Source organism: Perna viridis, chromosome 1, assembly GCF_037379345.1.
Source record: "Perna viridis isolate PV_CMFRI_1.1 ecotype Kerala chromosome 1, ASM3737934v1, whole genome shotgun sequence".
In the NCBI taxonomy this organism is placed as follows: Eukaryota; Metazoa; Mollusca; class Bivalvia; order Mytilida; family Mytilidae; genus Perna; species Perna viridis.
The window spans coordinates 8,856,156-8,883,308 of NC_142445.1; the positions used below are offsets into that span (position 1 = coordinate 8,856,156).

The following is a 27,153-nucleotide window of genomic DNA, read 5'->3' on the forward strand; positions in this document are numbered from 1 at the left end:
ATCCAGGATTTGAGTTTGGGGAATGGGGGCGTTAATTGAATTAAATGCCAGGCAAAGCAAGGCAAAAAGTATTATGGTGTGAAAATTGTGGTAAATTTTTTTTTCTTACCGATTTAGGGGGTGGGGCGTATGCCCGGTATGCCAGTCCTTGGATCCACGCCTGAATCAATACATATGACAAATGTTTCTAAAAGATAGCTGTTAACATTCCTATTATTCATGTCTGGTTGTTCAAATATTTGATCTTTTTCCTTTACTTTGCAAAGTGGTTTTGTTCTTTCAGTTGTTACAGTCTAGTGTTGAATTAAAAATTGGATGTTTATATGCATAAACTAAAGGAATGAAATGTATTAGGATGCAGGTGTTCTGAAATGCCCCTGCATCATGTGCAACACATTCCATTCATTTATTTTGTGCATATAAACATCAAATTAAATCAGATTCAGGTTTTTTTTTAATAATTTGATCATGCAACTTTTACACTTACTTTGCAACTTGTTTAACCCAATAAGACATTTTTTGTGTGAGCACATTTAGTTTTTGTTTCTGTTTATTTAGTATAACTGGCTCTTTTCCTTCGTTATTCGTTCGTGTCTTTATTTCCTCTTTAAGAGATATAATGACTATACCTTATTTATAAACGTCTCCGAATGTGACGACTCTATTCACTACACTGCTCCATCGGATCAAATTGATGCAGGGAAGATAAAGTAAACCTATAGAAAGGTCCCTAGATTAATCCTACTAGGAGGAATGACCCGGTCAGCGAAAGCTATATTTTTATATAGCCTAGCTGGCCGAGTGGTCTAGGGCGCTGGACTTTGTGCAGGCGGTGTTGCCATAGATGTCACAGCGGTATGAGTTCAAATCCCGCTGAGGGAACGACCAAAAATTTGCATCGCAAATTTGACAGTTCTAACATAGTTGGGAATTTTTCAGACCTTTATATATATATATATGCATACCTAGTATATACAAGTTTAATTAGGTGTTTTCTGCATAAGCATTTGCCCCGAAACTCAGGAGTAAATTACGCTTTCAAAGGCATTGCATAACATGAACGTGTTATTATCTCATGAAATTGTATGTATCGACTTCGATTGATGTCAATTGTTTTCCTAAAAGTACTTCAAGACCTGAAGATTTTGAAAATAAAACATAAAGTCGGCCTTTTTATTTTCCTTTTAAAATAAACTCTTGTAATTTTTAAAAAGACTGTTTAGGTTTGCTTTAAAATAAGTCTCATGATTACATAAAGATTCATCTAACAGGGTCTGTCATGTCTAATATAGTCATTGACCGGGCTAAAATTAATTCATAAAAATATATTTAACTTCTATATTTATTCAGATCTAAAACTTTTTTACAAATATGTCCACAGGATGGTGAATCTACTCCAAAATTAATCTTCCTCCACGTATGACCTGAAACACAGAAAATTAAGTTTAATTAACAGTGATTCAGAAGACATTAAAATGTTAGAAAATAATTTAACGACCTGATACGTAAGCGACATCAGCCTGCATTATGCACATCAGTCCAAATGAACTATTGATTTTTACCATAATTCATAATAAACCTATTTTGAGCAACCAAGTGGATTTATTCACAATACCTTTAAATTCAATGTGAACACATCAAATGGTATTATGCAATATTTTTATATGCAAAATTATCAGTAGTACTACATGATTTGACACTTATAACATTTTACTGAAAATAAAAAAAAAAAAAAATATATTATCCATATAAATGTAAATTATATAATCATAACATCATGATTTTTACATTAACTGTTCAAAGTAATTCATTAACGACTACTTAGACAGACAACTCTGTCTGAGCTGAAGGCATAAATTGCCACACATAAAAAGGGAACAATTTGTAAACTAACACAAAATATATTGATCTTTACTGATGGTTTTAAAACGACAAAATTTAGTAGTAACACTTTTTTTACAGTTAAGAAACCATAGATATTGTCACGAAAAAGAAATTATGCGAAGATATTCAATGTTATTCCGAAATTTCTTTTCCGACAAAATTTGTCGTTGAAATTCTCCGTTACTCCCCATTATAACCAAAATTTCAACTGTTGATTTCGATAATATACTTCATTGTACAGACATGAAAAATAAATAATCAAAATTTGTAGGCACATTTAAATTTCCATTCCCATAACCAGCCTGATATATGCAGGGAGTTAAGAGAAATCACACTTTTACAACGCACTTCTACACCTATTTAGTGGATCCGCCATCTTGGTATCGTGGGTTGCACAATCCTGCTGCCATTTCCGTAAATTCGATGCTAAATCAGACTTAATGTAAGGTAGCAATTATGCTTTCTGTTAAACGCCCCAGTGACAAGGACGGATATTATCCCGCTTGCATCTTTATCAAAAATGTGTTTCTGTGGCTTCTAAGTAAATATCCCAATTAGAAAAATGTCATTTCAACTTTTGCTGATATTTACAATAATTTTAGAGCCAATCACTAATTTCTATATTGTTTTGATTCCTTCAAAATTGTTGTTGACAATATTTTTTCGCAAGCGGCCCTAAAACTGACAGCATGGCTGACGTTCAGGTAGCACCTCTGAGATCCATGAGCGATTTTGTGCTAGATTCTGCGAGATTCCAGGTTCCAAATATTAAAGACGCAGAAAAGTGGGCAAACAGGGTGTTAAATAATCTACTGTACTACCAGACAAATTATTTTTTGGGTGCTTTGTTAGTCTTCCTGATGATAGGGTAAGCCCATAATTTATGTATAGGGAGTTAGGAGTTTTTGTTTTTGCCAGATCAATAATTACCTCCCTGTTAGTGACAAATAAACATATGATATTCAACAGACGTTTTATCGTAAATTCAGGTGTAGTTCTCAACCTGATGAAATATTGATTCATAGGCTAGGGCTGGCAGTAATCCCTTTGGGGATTCAGTGTCCGTAGCTGTTTTCTGATTTGCATGCCCAATGATTTTCCAGAATGTAATTTGCGGCGTTGATACAGGATTCAGTGGGGGGGCCAAATCAGAAAACTGCTCTGGACACTGAATCCCCAAAAGGGATTAAGGCTGGCAGAGATGTGAATTCTAGAGGGAAAGATAACTTGTAATAAGCTATACAGAACTGTGCTTTTATTGTTTGACAGTTTAATATGAGGAAGGTGGAACCTGAAACGCTCCTCAAGAAACATTTTAATTCAAACACTGAAAGCCTTTCATAATTTTTGTCAGCCGTGTTATTATTAACTTCCAAAGTGGTAAAATGTGTCATGATATACTGTTTTTGTTTTCCTTATGCATTCTCCTATTTTCATGGCTTGAAATATGAATGGGCCGAAATGCCCAGCTTTGGTAAGGAACTGTGGGTTGTCATGGTCTGAAATGTCTTTGGGTCGAGTTGTCCGGTATTGTCAATTTGATTACGTCATTTCCAAAAATATTTGGGTGCTATGTTTTGACCATCCCTATCTTAGAAAAAGCTCAGATTTGATTTGCATTTAATCATCAAAGCTAGGTAATGTTTCCTAGACTGTTGTGGTTCTCAATTACATTAGCTAAGTTTACGAAAATGAAGCTGCCATTATACTGATTTTAAGCTCCCAATTTTACATGCATAAACAGGATATTGATACTTTTTTTGTCAATAAGTATGCAGGACCCAGTTTATAATACGGCCATTTACACTCTCTTCTGGAGCGTATAAGCCAATTATTTCCAATATCCCTGCTTAGTTAATTCTTGGAAAAAAGAAGGATGTTGATATTTGGTCTTTTTAGACATAAGACCAAAAAAATTCACTTTAAAAAGGTTTATAAATGTTAATTTGTCTATGAGTGTTCATATGACATCTATCAAGATAAAATTAACATTTATGAAGGAGAAAAACCTGCTGAATCATGACCTGAATGTCAGTAACTATTTTTAACCCTTTCAGTGCTGCAGAGTAAATGTAGCATTTGGCTGCCACTGCTGCACTTTTCTATTACCGGTATATTTCCCAAAAATCCTCATCAGCGCAACTCCTCAGAAACTACTGAACCAAATTTTTACAAAACTTGGTATGTAGCAAGAACATCATATGTTGTTGTGCATATTACCAGGAAATTTGTTCCACTAAATTTTGTGGGAGTTACATTGTATGCCCCTTTGAACTTAGAAATTTGCCAAAAATCCTCATAAATTATCTTGTAATATATAGTCTGTACTAGACATTAGTGGCAAACTCCATAAATATATGTACTACATTTGCTTTAGACCTGCAAAGTATATGTTCTTCCCCTTTCTACATGCTTGACTCACAATGAGCATCTCAGGGATGTGTTACAAGCAGAAGGAAATGTTACCCTTCTGCAGTACTAGACTTTTCCTCAGGTTATGTCGGGGTTCACACTTCTTGATTCTGTATGTACATTTTAAAGCACTGACAATTATTTGGATTATATTACAGTATGTACTAGAGGACTTCCATGTAGATTTGCAAAAAACATTTTTGAACCATATGAGCCTTACACAAAATCAAGACTGAAAGTGAATTCTTATTTAAAATTGTCCATTAAACCAAATCAGAGAAAGTTATTTAGCTGTGTAATGTAGTCATTTGAATCACTTTAAAGTTAAGACTAATTCAGGATTTTGTCTTTTTTCAGAATTTTGCACCCAGTAAAGATGGTGTGTGGATTTCTAGCCATATCTGTAGCCTTTGCTGTTTTTGTGTATTGCACAAATTCTCAATGGACTGCTAGAAGGTTTAAACAGGATCATCCATTAATTAGTTTATTGATTGTATTGGCAGTAGGCTACCTTATGGTTTATATGATTGGTGCAGTTATAGTTTTTATGTTTGGAATAGCATTTCCATTGCTCTGTAAGTGCATATTCCTTGTAGTGTACACATGTACATGTATGTTATATGTACTTGTATTATTGTACTTCAGTTTTTTTTGTGTGCTGAAAATTCAGAATTTTTTTTATTGAAGTAACCATGGGAATTAGTGTGTAGTATTATTTTCACGATTCACCATGAACATTTTGCATTTACAGATAATACATTGTATGTGTTGAGTCCATAGCAAGTTCAAAGTGATTCCCTGACAAACATCCAATATGTGTTTTACCTTGGAATTTCTCATACATTTTACACACATGCTTACCTCTTCAAATTCCAAGCTAAGAAAAATAACCAACTATTTATCATATTTATTATGTTTTAATATCTTGAATAAATAAATTTGTGAAAAATAGATATATTTGAAACCAAATTTTCCTCTACCATCTTGAGATGATTGTAACAATATTTGGTAAATGTTCATGATTTTAGGCGTTATATGTTGAAAGCAGATAATCTTTTGTATCAATTTACGATCTTTAACTTGCAATTAAGATATTTGTTTACTGTTGGTTTTTATTACTGAGAAAGTACTTCAATTTATGGATACCAATTTTCGTGGATAAGGGACACAAAGGAAGAAACACAAGTTCATGAAGTTTTCAGTATACACATCAATTGGAATCCCCTATTCATTGGAAACCAAATTTCCTTGTTTAGCTTAGCCATGAAACCAAGTAAATTTACCCCATGTACAATAGTACTTTCACAGCATGTGTGTTTATTAAATGTTTGTTTTTTATTGCAGTAGTCCTTGTTCATGCTTCCCTTAGAATGAGAAATGTGAAGAATAAAATAACCAACAAGATGGAACATATTGGTCTGAAACGGACACCAATGGGCATCATATTAGAAGGATTAGGCCAGGAACAGGAAGCAGGATCTTAGAAGGGGAGATAATCTAAAATTTGTGCAATTTTGAATATTTTTAAGAATGAAAATGTATTTGTTTCTGTGATAAGATAACAAATATTCTATACATTCTAAGGTAGCATTGGGATAAGGGTGTAGAATGTCATATGGTATCAGAATTTGTTAATACATGTCATGTATTTACTTACATTTTACTTAGTCTTGCCATTGGTTTAAAGAACACTTTCATCAAATATTTTAATATATAATATATGGTTCAACTTGTCTGAAATTATGGAAGAAATATTACTCCAAAAAGATATTAAAGATTTTTCACCTGAATGATTGTCTTTCATTTGGGTTGTATCAGATTCATCATATTTAATACATATGTTTAGCTAGTCTTGATTCATTTTGCTATTGAAATTCAGTGGTTTAGCCAGGATTTTGGAGCCATCAATCACTTTTGCTAAATTCAATGAAAATCATATGAAAAGTGACTAATTTTGTACCTTTTTGGGCCAACTTGACAATTTGATTAATTAATGACTGAAGTGACTATCTAGCTAAATCACTGAAATTTAAGTTCATGACAAATTTCTGTACAGAGTTGATTTGGTACATGTATTTTAAATATTTATTTACTTAAATGTACTTGTATACATACAAATATATGAATGAAATTGAATTTAACTTCTTTGAAAATATAGTTCATGCTTAAGTAAAATGTCTTTTTCTGATATTTTTATTGTTATCAAGAACTTATTTTTAGTAACAATTATTTTGCCATCAGACTTTTTTTGTGCCTTAATTAAGCATAAATATATTGGTAGTTTTAGGGGTTTGTGTTGTCACGAAACAGAAGTTCCTCCATAATACAAGTTCCAAAAGAAGAGATATTACAGAATATAAGTTCCTCTGGAAATTTGATTGTAATATTTGTTCCTAATGGAATAAACCCCATATAACAAATGTGCTTAAAGGAATTTTCATTATAAAAAATCTACAAAGAATGTTCCATTGGAACTTCTGTTATAAGAAACAAATATGAATTGACAATGTGTCTTATCAACTGTAAAAAAGGGACTTTTCATATTTTTGTTATGATCTAGACAGTTTGATCAATATTAAATATGTTCAAACAGAAAGGCAAGACAAATTTTTATCATATTGCATGGGGTCAGTATGAGTTGCTGACTCTCAGTTTTGGTCTCAGATTGTTTCTTGAATTCAAGAAACTATATGTTTTATATAGCTAGTCTTTAAATGTTTTTTTTTTTTTTTTTTTTTAATGAACTACACTTGAAATCAATATTTTCACTTTTGAATGATGCTGCAGCTTGAGGCACAAAATTTTCATTATTTATATTATACATGCTTTTTGCCTTTTTAATTTTCTTTTGTTATTTATTAATTTATGTATACACATATTGTATAAACTATAAATACCATACATTTGTTCATGTGCATTGTAGGTATGTGTATTTAGTCACTGCTTTTCTTTTGTTCATTTTTACAAGAACAAAATTTAGTTAACCAAAAAAATGTTCTCATCATTATATTTATCTTTTAGGAAATTAATTTATGTTTACATATATTTATGAAAGATTCAGTTATCTTTCTGATTTGTCACAAAAATGTGAATGCAGCCAGTTTCCTTTGTTTTCACTATTTTCGTTGTGTAATTTCAGGTGAAAGCAAGTCCTTACACAAATGCTTATTATAATGCTTAGAGGATGTAACTCATTCTTTCCTACACCATTGTCTATCAGGAAGATACTGTCTACTTGTTATTGATTAATTGTTTACAATAATGATAGGTTGTCTAATCTTGAGCTATAAATGTGTTGACTTCCTAAAATGAATTAAGATTTTAATCGATCTGAAACAGTTGCAGATCTAAGGGCTCAAAAATTTTGGTTGGTTGTATAGAAAATCATTGGATCTGGCCTCTTAAGGCCAGACTGTGACCCTGCCACCCCCACCCCCTTAAAGAATTTCTGGATCCAACACTGTAAAACATCTTAGGCTCTTTATGTATAATTGACTGTCACAAATATGCATCTTGCATATATTTGTTCACAAAGTACTTGTATTGCTTATAATTACGGATAAGCTTTAAATTTTCACTCCAGGGACCGAACTGACAGATCGGGAAATTGTTGCATTGATCATAGAGGAGAAAGCTTAAAGCCCAGTCAAATTTTAACAGCACTAGCTGCTGGCACCAAGGTATAGCTTATTCCATGTTGATTTCAAAGAACTGGTGGATAGATTGATGGTGTTGATAATTGTTACGAGATATTTGTTAATTGAAATTGATATACTTAATAATAAATTCTTGTTGATTTCCAAAATACTACTAACATTATTGTGTATTTTTTTTTTTTTTTTAATTTTTACCAGTATTGACTGCCTGAATGAGATGTTTTACTAATTTCTCTCAAGTTTTATTTTAATTGCGATTACTTTGTTAAATTATTTTATTTATTTGAAATAACAAAACAGTTCTTCTTGTAAATAACCTTATACTGTTGTTATAAACGAAACCAATATTGTTCAAGAACAATCATAATTTATAATATTGGCATTTATATCTGTAAACAACAATCAAACAGTCCAAAGTTCTTTCTATACAGATTTTGATGTAGGGAAGAACTAGCTGATAATCCATTAAAAGTATGCTCGTTATTTTTTTTTTTTTTTTGTTATGAAGAATAGCCACCAACCAAAGTGATGTTAACTATATAAGCATAGATGATGTTGATTTTCACGAAATCCTTTTTGATAGGGACAGCTGTCTGCAGTGGAATGCCCAATATTGGAAGCAGTGGGGTATTAAAGGGACTACTAAGGGTCTTCCATTTTCTACCTAAAACTTTACACTATCTTTTGCTGAGATACATTTTTTGTTAAAAACAGTAATGCCAGTTTTTTTTTCTATGTCATCTAACTAGTCAACAAAAACTTGAAACTCATTATACATGTATGCATACACACTCATTATACATGTATGCATATGCAATGTGTAGTTTGATTTTGATTATTAGAGTACAACATATTCTTAAATACATGTATTAGATGTATACATGCACAATACCTAATATTATGCTGATATAAAAAGTCAATATACTGATTTTATGTATTATCCTGGTTAACTTCATGTTAAATATCAAATAATTTTTAATTGCATTTGTTGTAAACAGAACCTAATGATAATAGAATAGAGTGTAATTAACATTAAAACCTTTTACAGTACTACAGGGTAATAATTGATAATGATTGTAAAGGTACATGTTACGTAGCAGGGGTGCTATGGGTACACAAATATTACTCCTAATGTTGTATAAATAAACTTGCATCACAGTTTTAGAAAGGTGTTATTTAGCATATATTTGAGTATTGTCACTGAGTTTTGATATCATGGTTAAGTTGAGACAGCGATCAGAATAAGTGTATAAATGTGTCATATTTTTATTTCAATGTCATTACACTGTACCCTTTACCACTTTACTGCTTATGAACAAGTTAAATAATATATATGCTTATTTATATGTATTTGAGTTTTAATTTGACAACTCAAATGTCTCTTTATTGATTTTATGTACTAATAAAATACCTGAACAACAATTTGTATTAGAATTCATGTGTCACAATAGGAAACACTGTAAGCCAATGGCTACTGAAAAGTGTGTGGCCTCTAACTTTACAGTGAAGTCCCATGATGTCAGTTCAACATTTAACCTTTGGCAAGTTTTGACCTTACATTGTAAATGCAAAACCAATTTAATCAGAATAATTACCTCATTCAGTAATTAATCTCATATTGTTTTCATCTCAGTACTTGTTGAATCTTCCTTGTGATTTACAAATTATTTGATAATCTTCAACACTTAAACATTCATGTTGCATCTGTTGTGTGTGTGTGTTTCATTAAGTTTATACTTCCAAACACTTCCAGCGAGTAAAAAGTAAACTTTAGGGGACAAAGTTGGTCTTCCTTTCATTGAATGAGTTTTGCCTTATGAAATGTCTTGGGTAGTTATTGAAAAACACAAGATTTCCAGCTAACTACCCAAGTTCCTCAGTTGATCATATTTATTTCATTAGAAAACTAACTCTATTCACTGAAGTTGATTATTTTCTTCTCAGTAAAAATCAATCTTCATATGCCCTTTTATGTTTCCTCCTCAGACCTTGTTTATATACATCCTAAAATCGTTTTTTTTAAAATTTGAAATGTAGATTTGTTTCAGTAACAATGCTTTTGTTTTGATACACAGACACTTGAGATAAAAAGTTATTTATTTTTTCAGCTTTTCCCATCTTCTTAATTCGAACAAATGTTTGGTCATTGATATTACTCATGATTACCCCTTTAATTTAGAAACAATAGATGTTAAAGAGCCACTTTATCCCTTTGGATTTGTAGCCCAGTGCATCTCTTAAAACGAATAAATGACCGGATACGAATGCCGGATCCTTGCTCAAAATGATTGTTTTCTGGATTTAGGTTACAGACCACCAATTCAACCAATGAGCATTTGGAACATACGCAAAAATAGTCCTACGCAGAAATTACCCCTGTTCCTCATAGTGCTGTGAAAAAAGTTCTCATCTTGTTTAAAAAATTTAAACAGTTTCTGAAAGGAAAAACATTTCTGTACATTTTATAGGTGCATTTTGCTTCTTGTGATGTGAAGCCTAATCTCCATAATGATTTTTAAATATACCCCTATCTTGTGAAAACACTGGGATTTCCCATGCTATTTATAGACCCTTCACTTCTGGTGATCAGTGCTGCACTGCAAGTCTGCTAACCCCACATGCCATTCTGAGGATTGTGAGCTGACATATGTAGAATCATGCTGATATATAGTCCTCTGCAGGTTAAAGTTAAGGTAAAGTCCAGAGAAGCCACTGAATATTGTGAAATTAGCATAGAAGCCTATGGGAAGTGGAATTAGTGGTTTTTAGCCTTAAGCTGAAGCCATGGCAAAATGAAAAGTTTCTTGAAATAGCTTTAAACTACGTGAAGATCTTGTTAACTTTGCCATGAGAGGAATACACTACAAAAATCCTTCAAAATATGCATTTTTTTAAGTTATAGGTCCAAATTATGGAAAATTGGTCTTTTTGGCTGATTTTTATGTCCTATCTTGTAAAAAGTGTAGAAAATTTAGTAAAAATATCAAATATTAAACTTTGAGGACTATATTTACCTAAATATGGTGGTAATAAGCACTTGAAATCAAGTTGTGTGTAGATTTGAGCAAAAATTAGGTTAGAAATGAGGAAAAACTCACTTTCATTACTGCGGTTAAGGTCATATAAGCATTCCCCTATGGCAACATGGAAAATCCATTATTGAGTACTTTTTTTGCTTTGGGTGCCCTTTACTGGTCATGTTTTAATGTGAAAACACTGTATTTACAAATTTAAAGCCAAAGATATCACCTTTTGTGAAAATTTAAAGATTTAGGATTTTTGACATGTGATCAAGAAAAAGGGGGAGGCATGTCAGAAATAATTTTTTAAAAATACACCAATTTCTCAGAAAATGATTACTTTTGAAACTATCTCTTCATTAATATTCTTAAAAAACAAGTTGTGATTGATATTTTTTATTTGAAAAGTCAGAAAAAGTTCTTTGCAAATATTTAATGCATTTAAGTATGGTAGAATATTGTCACTTTTTTGCTCGCACAAATTGTTTACCCTATATTTAAAAATCAAATATTTAAAAAAGTGGATGTCACATTTCACTGAAACTTTGCAAATGCATTCAGTATGTGTGTAGGAAGATACCTGTATAGTTATTTATTTTTTCTAAGACAAAAAGTGACTCTTTAGGTTACAGACCACCAATTCACCCAATAAGCATTTGGATTGACGCAAAAATAGTCTTACGCAGAAATACCCCTGTTCCTCATAGTGCTGTGAAAAAAGTTCTCATCTTATTTAAAAAATTTAAACAGTTTCTGAAAGGAAAAACATTTCTGTACATTTTATAGGTGCATTTTGCTTCTTGTGATGTGAAGCCTAATCTCCATAATGATTTTTAAATATACCCCTATCTTGTGAAAACACTGGGATTTCCCATGCTATTTATAGACCCTTCACTTCCGGTGACCAGTACTGCACTGCAAGTCTGCTAACCCCACATGCCATTCTGAGGATTGTGAACTGACATATGTAGAATAATGCTGATATATAGTCCTCTGCAGGTTAAAGTTAAGGTAAAGTCCAGAGGAGCCATTGAATATTGTGAAATTAGCATAGAAGCCTATGGGAAGTGGAATTAGTGGTTTTTAGCCTGGAAGACAAAAATTCATACAATTCGACAGTAGAACCATCAGTATTAAGTAGCACTCCAGCTAAGGATCATGCAAAATGTGATTCATGGGTGAAAAGCCTACATATTTTTATTTTTATATTTTGTTTGAATTGCCATAGTAAACAGAAATTAACATTCGGTTTTTCATATATCTCATGTTCTTAGGAGATAAAAATTATATAGAATGCACTGTAGATTTCAAAATTAAGGGGGATAATTCTGTAAACGATATTCAAATATAACAGAATCTATTGGATTTTCAATGTTTATTATCTCCTAAGACCAGACAGATTTGCATGAATAATTACACATTTCATAATATAGACCAATAAAGCAAATTAATTTCAAAAATAAAAATATGTAGCCTTTTTTGGGATGTATCACATTTTTCAGATTTTGAATGATTCTTACAGTTACTTAACACATCGACTCAGCTTCGACGTCATTAACAACGTCTGACTCCCTTATGTGTTCAGATGGACAGGTTAGATGAGAATTTGAGAAAGCAGTGTCATGGACTAACGGTTAGGTGTAGATTTGAATCAGCAGTGTCGTGGACAAACTTCAGTGTTAATATGTACGTTTACATGTTTACTTTTAATCAGTTATAAAAATCCTTGGTAAACAAACGAAAACAAGTTATATAATATGATAGTACCATGATGTAAAAGATATTCAGGATTAGATGATACAATCTACTTCATTAACTGTAAATATAGGACCATCCTTACACAAATGACCTTCGACCAAAACGACGATAACTGTAAATGATTAATTTAGCATGTATACTATTATAGGATAAATATTATGATATAGGTGAGTATACACCGATATACTATTTTGGCGAAGGTAGAGATTTTCTTTTTTATATTAGTTTGTCTTTTTTATGGGCCCCATTCGCTCTTTGATTATTGGTTGATTGAAACAATTTCCACGATTGTCGCTTTAGCAATTATTTCCTGTGATTCACATATTAAAATAAAGTGGTTTTTATAGCCATATGATAAAAATGCCTTTTGAAATTCGAGTGTTTTCATCAAAATAAGTGTTGAAAGATAAGTACAGTCACAGAATTATGTCTCTAGAATAAGCACCATGACACACCTTTGCAAACAATGCACAGTATAATATCAGCTGTACAATAAAAACTAGACATTCAACCGTTGGCAATTTATTGTGGAAAGCGTTGTATAGTGTCAGTTTAATAAACGAGTTATAATTGTTTAACATTGCTTAATACCTATAAGTATAAGCGACATTTCAGATTTACAAGGAGAAAGATGACTTCCGTGAACGAGGAACGCAGTACATCTGGTCCAGGAAACAAACATTACCGCAACAAATGCTTTCTATTACGATTTTAAACGTAAAATGAAGTTGTTGACATATTTCGGATTCTTTCAAACTATTTCGTTCTCAACTGCTTTCGTTCCTAAGAATGACAAATATATCGTCCAGGGAGATTTGACTTTAGGAGGACTGTTTCCAATACATTCAACATACTCCGGCTTCAATGAAGAGTGCTTTACGATCCAGGGTCAGGATGGTATACAGGCTGTGGAAGCAATGAAATTTGCTGTAGTCGACCTCACTGTACCGATACTTAAAGGCGCAGGAATCAAGCTAGGGATGGTTGCAGTTGATACGTGTGAGAGTGAAACTGTTGCCCTTGACAACACCAACGAGTTATTGGATATGAGGATCAACAAAAAATCAAGAGATGAATCATGCACGTGTAAATCCCAGGGGATTTCGAAGAACAACCTGATTGGTGTCGTTGGTCCAGCGTCCAGTAAGCTGTCCATACCGGTAGCCAGTCTGCTGCGATTGTTCAAAGTACCACAGGTTTGTTTTTAACAACTTATTACTTGTTACTCTGGAATCCCAGTGTATAAGCAAATTAGTTTATGTCATTACTATGAACAAAGTAATGTTTTTTAAATTCATTTTTTTAGTTTACGTTTTTTTTTTATCTTTATGTCTGTTGTTTTTATATTTGTCTTCGGTAGGATTTTCAGGAAGAATAATAAGACTGTTAGAAATGTAATTAAACAACTACACAAAACCAATGAATGCTGGAAGAATAAAACCTACAAGACAGATCAATACTTCATTAAAATGTTGCATAAGTTACCCCAACTGCTATTGATAAATAGTTTTGAGAATGCCATATTTAGACGATTTAATTGTCTTCCAGATCAGTTATCAATCAACATCGCCTGAGTTAAATGATAGAACAAGATTTGAGTACTTCAAAAGAACCGTGCCTTCTGATAACTATCAGGCGGTTGCCATTGCTGGTATACTTAAGTAGGTAGAAGTGTTTATGTTAAAGTGAAAGTGAAATAATCCATTTACTTCAAAACCACGGAAGAAATAGAAAACAGAGATAGATGCAGTTATAAAGATAATACATGATGTCTTACCACAACAAAACTTGATCTTAACCACAGTTTCAAAAGAAAAAAAAACGAATGAAATTTATAATTGGCACTGACACGATCCTTTTTCTGGTGGGCTCATCAAGCAGAATCAATAACTGCCTACACATGTATATCAACTACAAAAACATGTTTGTTAGTGTCCTTTCAGTTCTATTTCCAACGCTTGTAGGGAATCCAGACATTTATAAAAGGGGATTTAGATCACATTTGTCAAAATTTTGCACAAATTAACAAATTAATAAATTTTTCAACAGAAATGGGGTGATTAAAACCCCGGAATCCTTCCCCTGATAACTTGTAATTGAAACCAAATCTGAAATTAAAGTACCCGCCCCTTTTCTAGAACATAAGCGACTCGCGAAACAGTGTACGGTCAGTGAATCGAGTTACTATGGTAACTTCAATGAAAATAATTGATTAAAAAAAAATATTCAGTAATTAAACATTCACTTCCCAAGTTTCACTGTCTTGGTCTCATATTATTATTAGCTAAAACACACACGCTGTAGTGGTACGAATATTGGGCTTATATACACAATATTCAGGAACATAAACAAAATCAAAGTACTCATGTACTGAATCAATTTATATTGATCGTTTGAATTTTTACGCCTCAAATAATCGTCATATTGCAAAACTATGGGATAGTAGGAAATTACGGGAATCGAATTCAAACGTTTCTAATTATAAACGATTAATATTGAACTCTTTGTTTTATTTTTAAATTCATCATTCTGATTACGAAGGACATTTAAAAATGCACAAATACACCAAAATTCATAATGTATCGTAGCAGTGCTTCAGTTTGTGTAATATTCAGGTTCGATCGTTTTCCGTGGAACACCTAGATGAATAAACACAAAACTCTCCTACCTAGTACATAATTAAACTACAAACTTCTAGCTGGCCATTCCCAGTTTTTAGATTTTAAGGTCGAAATTCCAATTATCGACCTCCAGGTCAACTGTCTCTTAAATCATTCAAACTGAAGCCACAATCATTGAAATAACCATATTCTTAGTAACATGTTCCTCCCAACTAACTGAATTTCTCAGTTGACAAGCTTTATAGCTCAACTGCTACAATTTATTCCATGGACATCTATGTGTCATGTGAAAGCGCTTAGTTTCTGGGCACCTACTCCAGAGACACGTACATTAACATATACGATACAATCTTATTATATAATCACATGGGCTTCAAATATGATGGCCGGCTAGTAAATAAGACGAAAATGGGGGATCCAAGATTTGAGGGTAAGTTAACTCGCTTCAACTCATTAAAATCGAACATATTACTATTTACTGCTCTGCAAACACACAGGTATCACCACCAAATGCTTCTTATTATATACAGTCTGGCTGCATATTTGATAGTGGAAGCAAGCCCCTGTGTTATGATTTCACCAATCATGCCTGGTGCAGAAAACATTAGCCATGTACTTTTAAGACCCTGGAGTACCTACAACTCTGTTTTAATAACACAGACATGGCCAAAATAGCAAAACAGAATGATTATTGCAAAAAGCAATAACACCAAACCAAAAAAGTGACAATACCCGAGAAATGCACTATCGAAATTCCTATGCCATCGTCTATGCAAAGTTTCATTTTTATTTTATCTCCGGGCTTTCGACGTCACGATGCGGTAACCGTAATAAAAATACATCAGGATGATTTTGGGGGTTATTCTACCCTTTTGTAACAAAAATTGCCAAAAGATGAGCTGCAAATAATAACCTGAAAACTCTTTCTTTATACAAGTTTTTTGATCGGAGCCACTGCCCCTTTTATCCGTCAGGGCCTTTATGAGATATCTGAAAACAGTTCTTCCAATTGGTACTCAGCATTCCTCATTATATTTCAATTCTATGATTGAAGACTATTTATAATCTTGCAGGGTTTTCATTTCTAGCCAAACATCAAATGTTTTATTATGAGTTTAAAAATAGATGGACTACTTGAATATATCGACACTGAACAACTTGTTCATTCGGGTAAATGCTTAGAAATACACAGGGACTGATAAGAGGTCATCTATTTTTAATTGCAAACCAAATTATTCAGCACACTAGTATTTAGTTCGCAGTAAAAGTTGTTAATTGAATTTGTTTATCGGCGTCGTAACATAGTCTACGAATTGAAATTAACATATTAGAAACACCTTCAAAGTGGACCTAACTATCTGCATATGAACATTAATGGGGTATGCCGATGGGACTATTTTCCTGCAGTAGTGTAAGATAATTACAGATACTATCAGGCTTTACAAATCTAAAGGCTCTGGCGACTGCTATATAAATTTTGATCTTCGATCTAAATTGATAAAAATCAAATGGGTGAATATAGGCACCGAACAAAAGGTTGTCTACTTTGTTTCAGATTGTTTTTCATAAACTCATATTTACTTACATATTGTTATGTTATTTCATTTTTTGTTGGGTGATGTCTTTGTAATTTTGCTGTTCGCTGTTCTATTTTAGCTGCCTCAGTTAGATCCGGTGTTTCTGAAACCAGTAGATTGTGATTTATTTATGTCATGTTAATTTACAGGCACATGCACTACCAGTACATCACAATAGTTTACGAAGATAGTAGTTACGGATCTCACTTTAGATCAACGCTCCAAAAAATCAGCAAAAATGGAGATTTCTGTATTGGACTTTCTGTGAGGATCAAGTACAGCGCTAGTGATGAAACTGCACAATCAACAATCAAACAACTGCTGCATCACAGGAACACGAAAGGTAACAAGCAGTTATATCGTTTAACATTAACCGTAATGTCCGTATGAAAAAGTCGAAAAATCATGACTTCCTCGTGTACATTTATGTTGTTATATTCAGGACATGCTATCCTTATTATACACATTCTTTGAAAGGATAGTAGATAAAATAAATACGTAAAAAATACAATGATGTTTTCTGTTTTTAATGCTTTCCGACCGAAAATCTTAACAAGTACTATCTTTAAAAAAAAGATAGCCAACGCATATTCTCGCTTTGTTAATACTCATTTCTGATTAAGATTTTATTGGTGAACTGTGGGATCACTGTTCTATGTTTCGTATTTCAATTATTTCATTGGTCCGACTATTTCCAATTATTAAATAACACTATAACAATAAAACTGAAAACGGTAGCACTTTCCGTATAAACGTTACACCCTTCATTTCGTGCATTATAAAGCTAGGATATCGTTGCATGTTTAAAACCACTATTAAAAGTCCCATTACTTTCTATGTTGAATTAAGCAATTTTCAAGGTCCCAATCTTTTTTAAAAGTTTGTTAAAATGAACTTTAACAGGTTTTATCATAGAGGAGACCCTTTCAAGACTCTCTCATAAAATTTGCAGCATACCTTTAATGGCTTCTAAGAAAGAACGGCGAAGTGAAAGTAGACAGGTACTAAAAATACTACTTTCCTTTTGGAAATTTGACAAATCAATGGGCTTAAGATCTAGACTGACAAATTATTCTCTACATCAGAGTTCAAAACTGTTGTATTCAGTGTGTACCTGACATGATAAGCTTTCAGATGATACCCAGTTTGCATATACTGGCTAAATCACAAAAATATACAATGCATCCTAAGAACTACTTCGTTTTTTACGGACTACTTTCTGGTATGTGCAGGCGACTGGTTCCCCTTAATAGTGGTATTATACCTGCAGGCAGACTATTGAGTTGATAACTGTCTTTGTGGATATAAACCACTAAAATCCCACCCCCCAAAAAACAACAAAAAAAAAACAAAAAAAACTTTCGTAACAAAGTCTTAGCCAATCATTTGCTCGATATGAGAGACACAGAATATCAGCTGACTATTCCTAAACTTGGTTAAATTTTTGTTTTCGTGCTAACACATATATATATATACTCAATACTGTTAGTCCCGGTTTGCACTCATATGTAGTATTTGCAATTCATGACGGACTGAGGGGTTTCTTAACGCCCTTGACTGTCATTTGGGGTATCTCACGGACGGTGTAAAGCATCGAAGCGTTTACTCAGTCCCCAGGCATAGTCATACCCGTGAATGTGCGTCATGGTGTATTCGGGGAAATTATAGTAGTCATGTGACCACGTTCATTCATTCTATTCATTAAATGTTTGTTTGTTTGTTGGGGTTTAACGTCTGAGCAGCAATATTTCAGCTATATTCAGACGATTTCATTAAATGCATTACCAGGTAATTTAATGTCGATCCGTGACCTTGTGATCCAATTTGTGATCTGCACATATATATTGTGCAGCCTACTGCATTTGCTGAATCTTTGACCCAGAAAAATACTTTTCGGGATAAAATCAACACTTTCAAGTGCATGTTAAACAGATATGTCAACTTATTGGTGCATGCTAGTCAACTGGTGAGAAATCTCCAAGGCCGAAAAAAATAAAGTTATGTTTCCGATCACCATTCTGAAATTTTGTAGAGTCGGTAGGTACGGATTTATTTTTATTGAAGACTTTTGAAATGATAGAAGTCATTATAGTGACATCGAACTCAGAATACAACAAAAACCTAATATGCAAAGACTGAAACAACAGATAATTTTAGACTTGGTCCACGGCCAAATCTCTTTTGCGATTCGGCGCTTGAGATATTTTTTGGTTTGATGGCAGTGGTCAAAACAAAAAATATCTCAAGTGACGAATCCCAAAAGGGATTATCCACGACCAAGAGGACACTCACATTATGTGTGTTTACAATCGATTCTAAATATAAACAACCAGTATTTCTAACTCTTTGTTTTTCCATCTAGGATAGAAAAAAAAACATCTTTGGCTTTATCTTCTTCTTTTTTTCTGAAAGACATTCGGCAGACTTTTTAATTATTATTTTTTCAATATCACAAATAAAAACTTTGGGGTAGGGGGTCTGAAGAAGGGTCGGTATGTGACCGGGGACATTTTTTGGCATAAACGGATAGTCTATTTATTACTCCAGCAGTGCTAGAGGTTGGGGTATGTAGGAACGGAATTCCAACCTCTTACATTGTAGTAGTAGTAGTACAATGTAGTCTATTTATATACTGATAATATGAGGTTTGGGTTTTGTGTTTTTCAAAAGCGGTTCTGAAATCTATTTTATTTTCAAATTGTTAAATTTTTTTCAATGAAAAAAATGCTCATAAAGCAGTCCAGGAGGTAGGTAAAAATTCTTCAAATTGCATTTTATTAAGAAAACAAGCTGAAAATGGTCCATATTTCTGCACATTTTTTTTGGTTTCCCATTTAGATGTTTAGTAACACATGTTAATGGATATTTATCAACATGTGCATAATTCAATTATTGATATCAATAAATGGAGAAGTTTTCTATACATTGCAAACACGTTAAAGACGAAATATGTGTGTTCAAATTTGCTCTCCGGGCAATACCAGTCTACTTCCATCCATGCCTCTCGGGCAAAACCAAAAAATATTCAGTATATAAAATTGATTGAAAATACTCCGGACACCAATGCCCCCAATGGAGCCTTAAATTTCACGGTTGCTATCACAGTTGTCCAATCAAATGCGAAGGTGTAAGCTACATCGGTTAAGCATCATGTATGTCACGTGATGTCAAAGCGAACTCAATACAGACCACGTCGGAACTAGTTCTTATAAGAATAACAAAACCATCCTAAGTTATAACACATCTCGTTGTAGGAAAGGTAGTTTCGGTGTTGATACTCCGACCTTACACAGCTAAGCAGATATTCAGGGCAGCGAGACAAACAACGAGGAGCGAATCATTTCATTTTATAGGCACGGACGGTTGGACCGGGAGGATGTTCACTGACCCGGAAGTGAAAGAAATAGTTAAGGGGTCTATAGGCGTACAGTTGTACATGGGTGTCATTCCTAACTTTAAAGGGTATTTCGACAGGTAACCAATTGATTTTCAAGATTATACCTCTTTTTCCCCAAAATTATCTCAACATGACAGTTTTGTCTGTCACAGTCCTGATAGTATCGTGACTGTAACGAATGTGTGCTACCACTATCAAGTATGTAGAATAGTCATCCGGGTTTGCTCGACAGTTACAATTACACTAGAAATCGTGGGAAAAATTGTGTTCCTGGCGTTATCACAGTTTACATAATCCAGGTGTGTCTAGCGATATCAAACCTCGCTGTAGTTTTATTATCGGTCCAAGCGATTGTAAGAAATATGGAGTTTGGATGTACAAATTCTTGTATTTGATTAGAAGTGTATGATGGTAATACTTGTGTTTATCTATTAGATTCATAAATCGTCGATTGGTTGCTGAGCAGTAAATAGTAATACTTTCGATTTTATTTGAAAAAAAAACTTGAGTTAAAGCGAGACACCTCCGAATCTGGAATCACCCTTTATATACTAGTCGGGCTGCATATTTGATAGTGGGAGCAAGCTTCTGTGGTGTATCCGGCTATTTCGTCCATTGGCAAGATCATTTCAGCACTTGCACTTCCCATATGTTATGCCTGGGCTTGCCAAAAGTTCATGAACTTTTTTTGTACCGTTCTAGATTTCACTACAATCAGGCATCTTTAGAAGAGTTATTTTGCTACAAAATGTAAGTCATCACTACAAAAGATTTATGGTCGTCATCATGAAATCATGGATCCATATTGTGTATCCATTTGCGCCCCCGTGCAGGTCCGGGTGTTAAAAGAATAGGCCTGCAGCAGCGCTAAGCTTGTCGTAAAAGGCGACTAAATAGTGCTCAGAAACCTAGCCGGGGGCTAGGCGCTCTGCCCACAGAGCAACTGGGATGTGTGCCCCAGGTGGTAGAATGGGGTACCCCTGGCGTGTTACATGCTGTCAGGCTATAATACGGAAAACTTGACCGCAAACCATAGTGGTGTACTGTGTTGGGAAAGATGTCACGTTCCTCTCACGTTAAAGAACCCTGCTGTGGTATTCGATAGGAGTAGGAGCTTTTGCGCTCCGCCACAGGAGGCTAAATTGCCCGACCTTATCCATCCCTCTAGTGGTAATCATCCGATTTCTAGTGGCAATCAAAATTTGTCGACCCTATTATCCTTGTGTCCCATCCTTTTTTTCATTTCATCATCATTTCATATTCATTTTATCATCCATTTCATGTTCATCGTCTGAATATAGCTGAAATATTGCTGCTCGGACGTGCAACCCCAACAATCAATCAATCAATCAATAATGTATCCATTTGCAAACAGAGCACGCGTTATAGTTTTCCTCTTTGGACGGTTTACCCGGACTTGACATTTTATAAGCAACTTGGCGCGGGTGTTTCTAGGTGACATTTACCGTACCGGTGCACTTGGTCCATGCTCCCAGTTTCTGTGGAGTTCGGGTTGCTTATTTACTTTTGTTTCTATGTACGTATTATTAAGGTTATTTTCATGTTCTTTGTTGTGTGTCTCCATTTTCTTTGTCTGGTCGTCACCTCTAGATTACGTTATTTTTTATTACGTTCGAATCCTTGTCCCCTTGATTTCCCACTACATTACTCCGAAATTGTAAAAAATGGATACACATTCCTTTCCCTTTGTTAAACCAATACTTAAATCAACCGCAGATAGGCCCATTTATTTTTTTACCTGTGTCGTTAAGGCGTTGTTTGTCCGTGCGTAAGTCCGTACGCAGTATGTGCGGTATGTGTTTACCGTACACATCTAAAACTTTGCACAGTTATTTATTTGCACATGTATTTTTTTCATACTTGAGTATATAGGGAATCTTCTTTGCGGAGCTATAAAAACTGGGATACCTTTGAAATTTGCACGATTAATCCGAATGCATTGAAGCTAGTTTTGTCGAAACATGTTATCAGATGATTTTTTACATGTTTTGTTACATACCGTTACTAGTACCACCTAGCCGTTTTTTGTTTGTTTGTTTTTTTTTTTGTATGCCACATTCAATATTTTGAAAATTTTATTTTATACACATCGCAAGTATGCGTATTCTCTCTGTGGGAGTTTCGATTAAAAAGATGAGAATTGTTTAACTTAGTCAATTTGGGAACAATTTATCTTGTTCTTTTCCGATTCAGACACATGGAACATGTGCGAGTTTGTTAAAAGAATGTGAAATACTTGTAAGTCATAATTTGAATTAAATAATTTTTCAACACAATGGTACCGTGTGTGAAATATCAACTTACATATACCTTTAACTTTGCACATTTATTTTGAATACACTGAAGATGTGCACCTCGTATTTTAGGGAGCTATGTCAAAAAAGCGAAATTTAACGTTCGTTTAACACAATTCATTTTTTTTTGGCTCAAACATATATACACATAATATCGTGTAACGTTTCTTGTCATCGGTAGTCTGTCGTTGAAATTAAGCTTCATCTAATGGTCAATCACTTGAAAAAATATTGCAAGAAACGATGACAGTTTAAATTGAGATAACAATTGTACGATTTACCGGGTTGTTCTACCAAGTCTGAAGCCAGTATATAATCTGTCAGTTAACTCTAGGTTAAACTTAAAATTATGCATGTAGTTTGTGAATTATTTCAACCTTTCAGCCTTAGTTATGATCATCCTGACAATCCATGGTGGGGAGATTATGTGCAGGCATATGATAATGGACAATGTGACAACAATAACTGTGGTGAGATATGGTTCATCGTGAAAATAACACAACAACAACAAAACTTCAAGAGTTCGAATCCCCCCTCCCCCCGGGAACAGCACACAGACAGTCCAAAATAAACACCAATTATGTTAATAAGTATGATGAATAAATATTCAATTAACATACCATACTTGCAACTTTTAGCATTTAAGTGTCTGAACCAGACTCGACACAAGTCTTCTTGACAGACACAGATACATATATTTATTTTCATAATCAATAAATACAATGGCAGAGAGAAATTAGGTAATAATGAAGAAAAAAGACCAGACAAGACACAAACACTCCCACTGATCAAAAGTTCCACACACTGAATTTACATATATTGCTGACTGTCAAATTTTCATTATTCAGTTTTGAATGCACGTTGAAGCTTGGCACGTTTTCTTTTATAGACTTGGAAGAATTTGGTATATTGCACTTTATTGCGGACGCTGTTCTCGTGTTTGCACACGCCATCAGAAACATGCACAATGATTACTGTGTAGGACAGACCGGTGTGTGCCTAGAAATGAAAGATAAACTGTCAAAAAGCTCAGATTTACTGTCTTACATTAGTAACGTAACATTTACGGGTAGGTATAAAGTAAATCTGTTGTTTTAAGTCATACGATGTCCCAGAATTTTACAGTTGCTAGAATCAAATGAATAAACAAAAACAATGCCATTTTTACCTTTAATGTTTGATTGTCATTTTGAAATGTCTTGTTTCCATATTGAATGTAAATGTACTTATTGTAGAGACTGAAGGGGGCTTGTTTCATTTTGTAAATGGGTCAGAAGGACCAGCTCGGTACAGCATCCTGGGTTACAACGCTAATGAAAAACACCAATGGGAAGTCATTGGAAATTATTCAGGTTTGTTTAGCTACTTTTCTCGATAAATCACTGAACAACTTTTTTGTTTGGTCCACCGACAGAGAGGTGGTACACTATGAAGCAGTTAACACCTGTTAGAGGACATAACAATATGACACCTAGGAAATAAAAAAGTAGTTGATTTTCTTATTAACAGGAATCTTTTTGTTTATCTAAGGCATATAGACAATAACTATGGTTTAATCTCTATTGTCTTCCAGTCGAAATTGAATTATTCCTTATCAATTGGTATTGAGTTTGCGGTTATTCGACATTCGCAGGATTATTAACAAATCTGTTTTGCCAAAAGAGAATTGACCAACCTTTCAGAAAATTTGTTATAAATCAAATAAAATTATTAATTTTATAACAGTGCAAAGATTGTTTTCCTCAGAGTTTATGTAGCTAGGGAGCAACAACTGTGACAAAACGAGAAAAATGTAAATCAAATAATTCCAATTCTCCACTTTTCCATGTATAGGCTATGGAGAGAATGGTGAAGTTTACCTTAGTAAGGATGCGTTTAAGTATGGAGAAAAGAATCCTTCTGTTTGCTCAAATATTTGCCCTGTAGGTCATGCAAAACTAATTTTGGACGACCGATGTTGTTGGCAGTGCCTTAAATGTACCGGAAACCAATATGTCGGTGACTCTGGATGTATCCCATGTGCTGCTGGATACCATCCTAACTTTAACCGTACTAATTGTTCTATCATTTCTGTAGAACACATGGAATTTAGTAGTTCTGCGTCCATAGCAACCATAATTTTGTCTGTTATAGGAATTGCTTTATGTTTATTCGTCATTGCAATTTTTATTGTTCACAAAGAGACACCATTGGTAAAAGCAACAGATTTCAAACTGAGTCTTATATTGATAAGTAGCTTGATCATGTCCTATGCAGCGTCTGCAGTATTTCTAGCTAAACCGTCAGTCGTTACGTGTGGTCTTACTCGATACTTGCTTGGTTTATGCTATACCATACAATATGCTATCCTATTGACAAAGACTATAAGGATTTACAGGCTTTTTCAAGCTAAATCTCCAGAAAAAAAGAAATTTGTTAACTCACGGTCATCAATGACAATGACATTACTGTTGACTTTTATCCACGTGCTTGGTCTTACTATGTGGATTATATTTGACACACCTTATACAAAAGTAGAATTCAAGGACAATCGTGGAATACTTATTTGCTCAGATGCACAGAACTATTCTTATGCGTACAGTTTAACTTACTCAGTTGCTTTACTGATAGCATGTGTCGTGTTTGCTGTAAAAACCAGAAAGATTCCAGATGGATTTAAAGAGACTAGATTCATTTCCATTTGTTCTTACACTACATGTATTATTTGGTTAGCATTTGCATCGACATTTTTCTTTACAAACAATAATGTCGTTAGAGTATTGTCTTTGTGCATTACTCTGTCTATAAACTCAACGGTGACTTTGTGTGTACTGTACCTGTCACGAGTGTACATCATACTATTCAAACCTGAACAAAACACGAGAGAGCGCATGATGACCCGTGCAAATGAAACTAAATCTGATAATAGGAGCAGTGCTTGCATGACGTCAAACAAATCAGGTCTGTAAACATTCATCTTTACTTTCGCATTCAGCAATTATTTAAAGATAAATTTCAACAGGAATCTGAAACAATTAAGTTATTTTTAACAATGAAGCAGTGTTGAATTTGACTTGGTTTGGATTATACAAAAAGTAATTAAAAACAAAGCTATGATTGAAAATATCAGCAGTCCTCGTCGATTATGGCAAAACATGATTTTAAAAACTATTCATTAAGAGTCTTACTGACAATATTTTGGAACAATTTGAACTTCTAGAAGGTAGAAAAAGAGCACGATTTACAGTAAATTATTTTAGATATTCTCGTCAGAATATTGATTCCGAATAACGTTCATAGCATGGCATTACATGTGAAGTCCTACCCTTTTTCATAAAAGAATTTAATTCATTATAACCATGACAACCTTCGCTATGCCTGATCTGGCATTATAAGCCGCTTTAATTGTTATATACCTTGAGGACTAGATACGGTATTAAATCATTAATGGCGGCTGAATAATCTGATAGATGTACAAATTGATAGCCAAATGGACTGTTGCTTTCTTGGGGCATTTATTACATCTATCATTATTTTTCCTGCATCAACCGAAGAAGTATTTTCAGCGTTAAGTTTTCATTTATTGTTTACATTGTACAAGGAATTGTTATCCGACATGGACTGTAGATCCGAAATTGTTAATCTAATGGATTTTTTTTGTAATTGATGATAGACGCTAATGTATATAATCAAAAGTATTTATTATTTAGGTCAAGTATGCAGGGATCTAGAAAACGTTGTAAAGTGAACCCTTACTGATATTAACATCCATTATAAGAGTTGGACCGAATTCAATGTGATGCCAAATTTTAGTTAAAGAGTAATCAATGAAACCAAGATTCTAGCGGAAATCAAAAGAAAAAAGTCATGGGACAAAGACCAGACATGGAAAATAGACACACACTACAAAGGACATAAAATAACCAAAACAATATTAATTTACAAAGTAACAAAAGTGAATTAAAAAGCTGCCATTATTTGCGAATTAACAATTCTTGTCTCGTTGGGCCAAAGATTAGGATTAAGATACGGGTTTCTTTCCGGTAATCTGCGGGTTCTTTAACTAATTTTTTGGTATGGCTATTTTTAGTTGGTACGGACGACTACCCAGTCTTCACCCGAAATGGGCTTCTTGCAGTTTCCTCAAATGACTCTGAAAATTCGAAGATATTGCTTACAAATCGTAACAACCTGAGAGGAGAAGACAGGGAAGGTTTGAATAACGAAAAAGAAATCCAACTGAGGGACATTCCGAAGTTGACAATCAGCGATACTGAATTCGGTGTATGAGACATTAGTCCCATGTTTTCCAGTGATTCTGGTGTGCCAAAAAATACACTTGTCATTTTATGTTATTGTTTTAAACGTTACATTTTTAATACCACAAAGAACACTTAAAGAAACCGTCATTATTTTGTAAACAATGTACGGTTTGTTCATATCGTATGGCCATTAAATTTCTGAAAGTACGCTTTTAGTGTTGTATTTATTAGACATTATGAATCTTGTAATCACTTGCACATTACGCAAAGAA

The 27,153-nt window shown here is 33.7% G+C and overlaps 2 protein-coding genes and 1 long non-coding RNA gene across 4 annotated transcripts; 2 read left to right on the forward strand and 1 right to left on the reverse strand.

The window, feature by feature from the left end:
- Positions 1–1,328: 1,328 nt before the first annotated feature.
- LOC148627121 (uncharacterized) lies at positions 1,329–2,296 on the reverse strand. The gene is made up of 2 exons (XR_015919302.1): positions 2,160–2,296; positions 1,329–1,424 (listed from the first exon to the last, which is right to left on the reverse strand). It is a non-coding gene; the product is annotated as an uncharacterized LOC148627121 (long non-coding RNA).
- A 242-nt stretch (positions 2,297–2,538) lies between these two features.
- On the forward strand, positions 2,539–9,374 carry LOC148627122 (PRA1 family protein 2-like). The gene is made up of 3 exons (XM_088567792.1): positions 2,539–2,752; positions 4,654–4,871; positions 5,641–9,374. The coding sequence occupies exons 1-3, from the start codon at positions 2,574–2,576 to the stop codon at positions 5,778–5,780; spliced, it is 537 nt and encodes a 178-aa protein (XP_088423918.1). The 5' UTR covers positions 2,539–2,573; the 3' UTR covers positions 5,781–9,374.
- Positions 9,375–12,747: 3,373 nt separating this feature from the next.
- Positions 12,748–27,088, forward strand: LOC148627123 (metabotropic glutamate receptor 4-like). 2 transcript variants are annotated; one of them, XM_088567848.1, is made up of 10 exons: positions 12,748–12,897; positions 13,346–13,926; positions 14,279–14,391; positions 17,078–17,271; positions 20,183–20,402; positions 23,025–23,110; positions 23,530–23,709; positions 23,876–23,992; positions 24,474–25,580; positions 26,710–27,088. In XM_088567848.1, exons 2-10 carry the CDS (start codon positions 13,453–13,455, stop codon positions 26,907–26,909), a joined length of 2,691 nt encoding a protein of 896 aa, XP_088423974.1. In that variant the 5' UTR covers positions 12,748–12,897; positions 13,346–13,452; the 3' UTR covers positions 26,910–27,088. The 2 variants fall into 2 exon arrangements, with proteins under 2 accessions (XP_088423974.1, XP_088423964.1); XM_088567838.1 differs by having other exon boundaries at positions 12,859–12,930.
- The last annotated feature ends 65 nt before the right edge of the window (positions 27,089–27,153 follow it).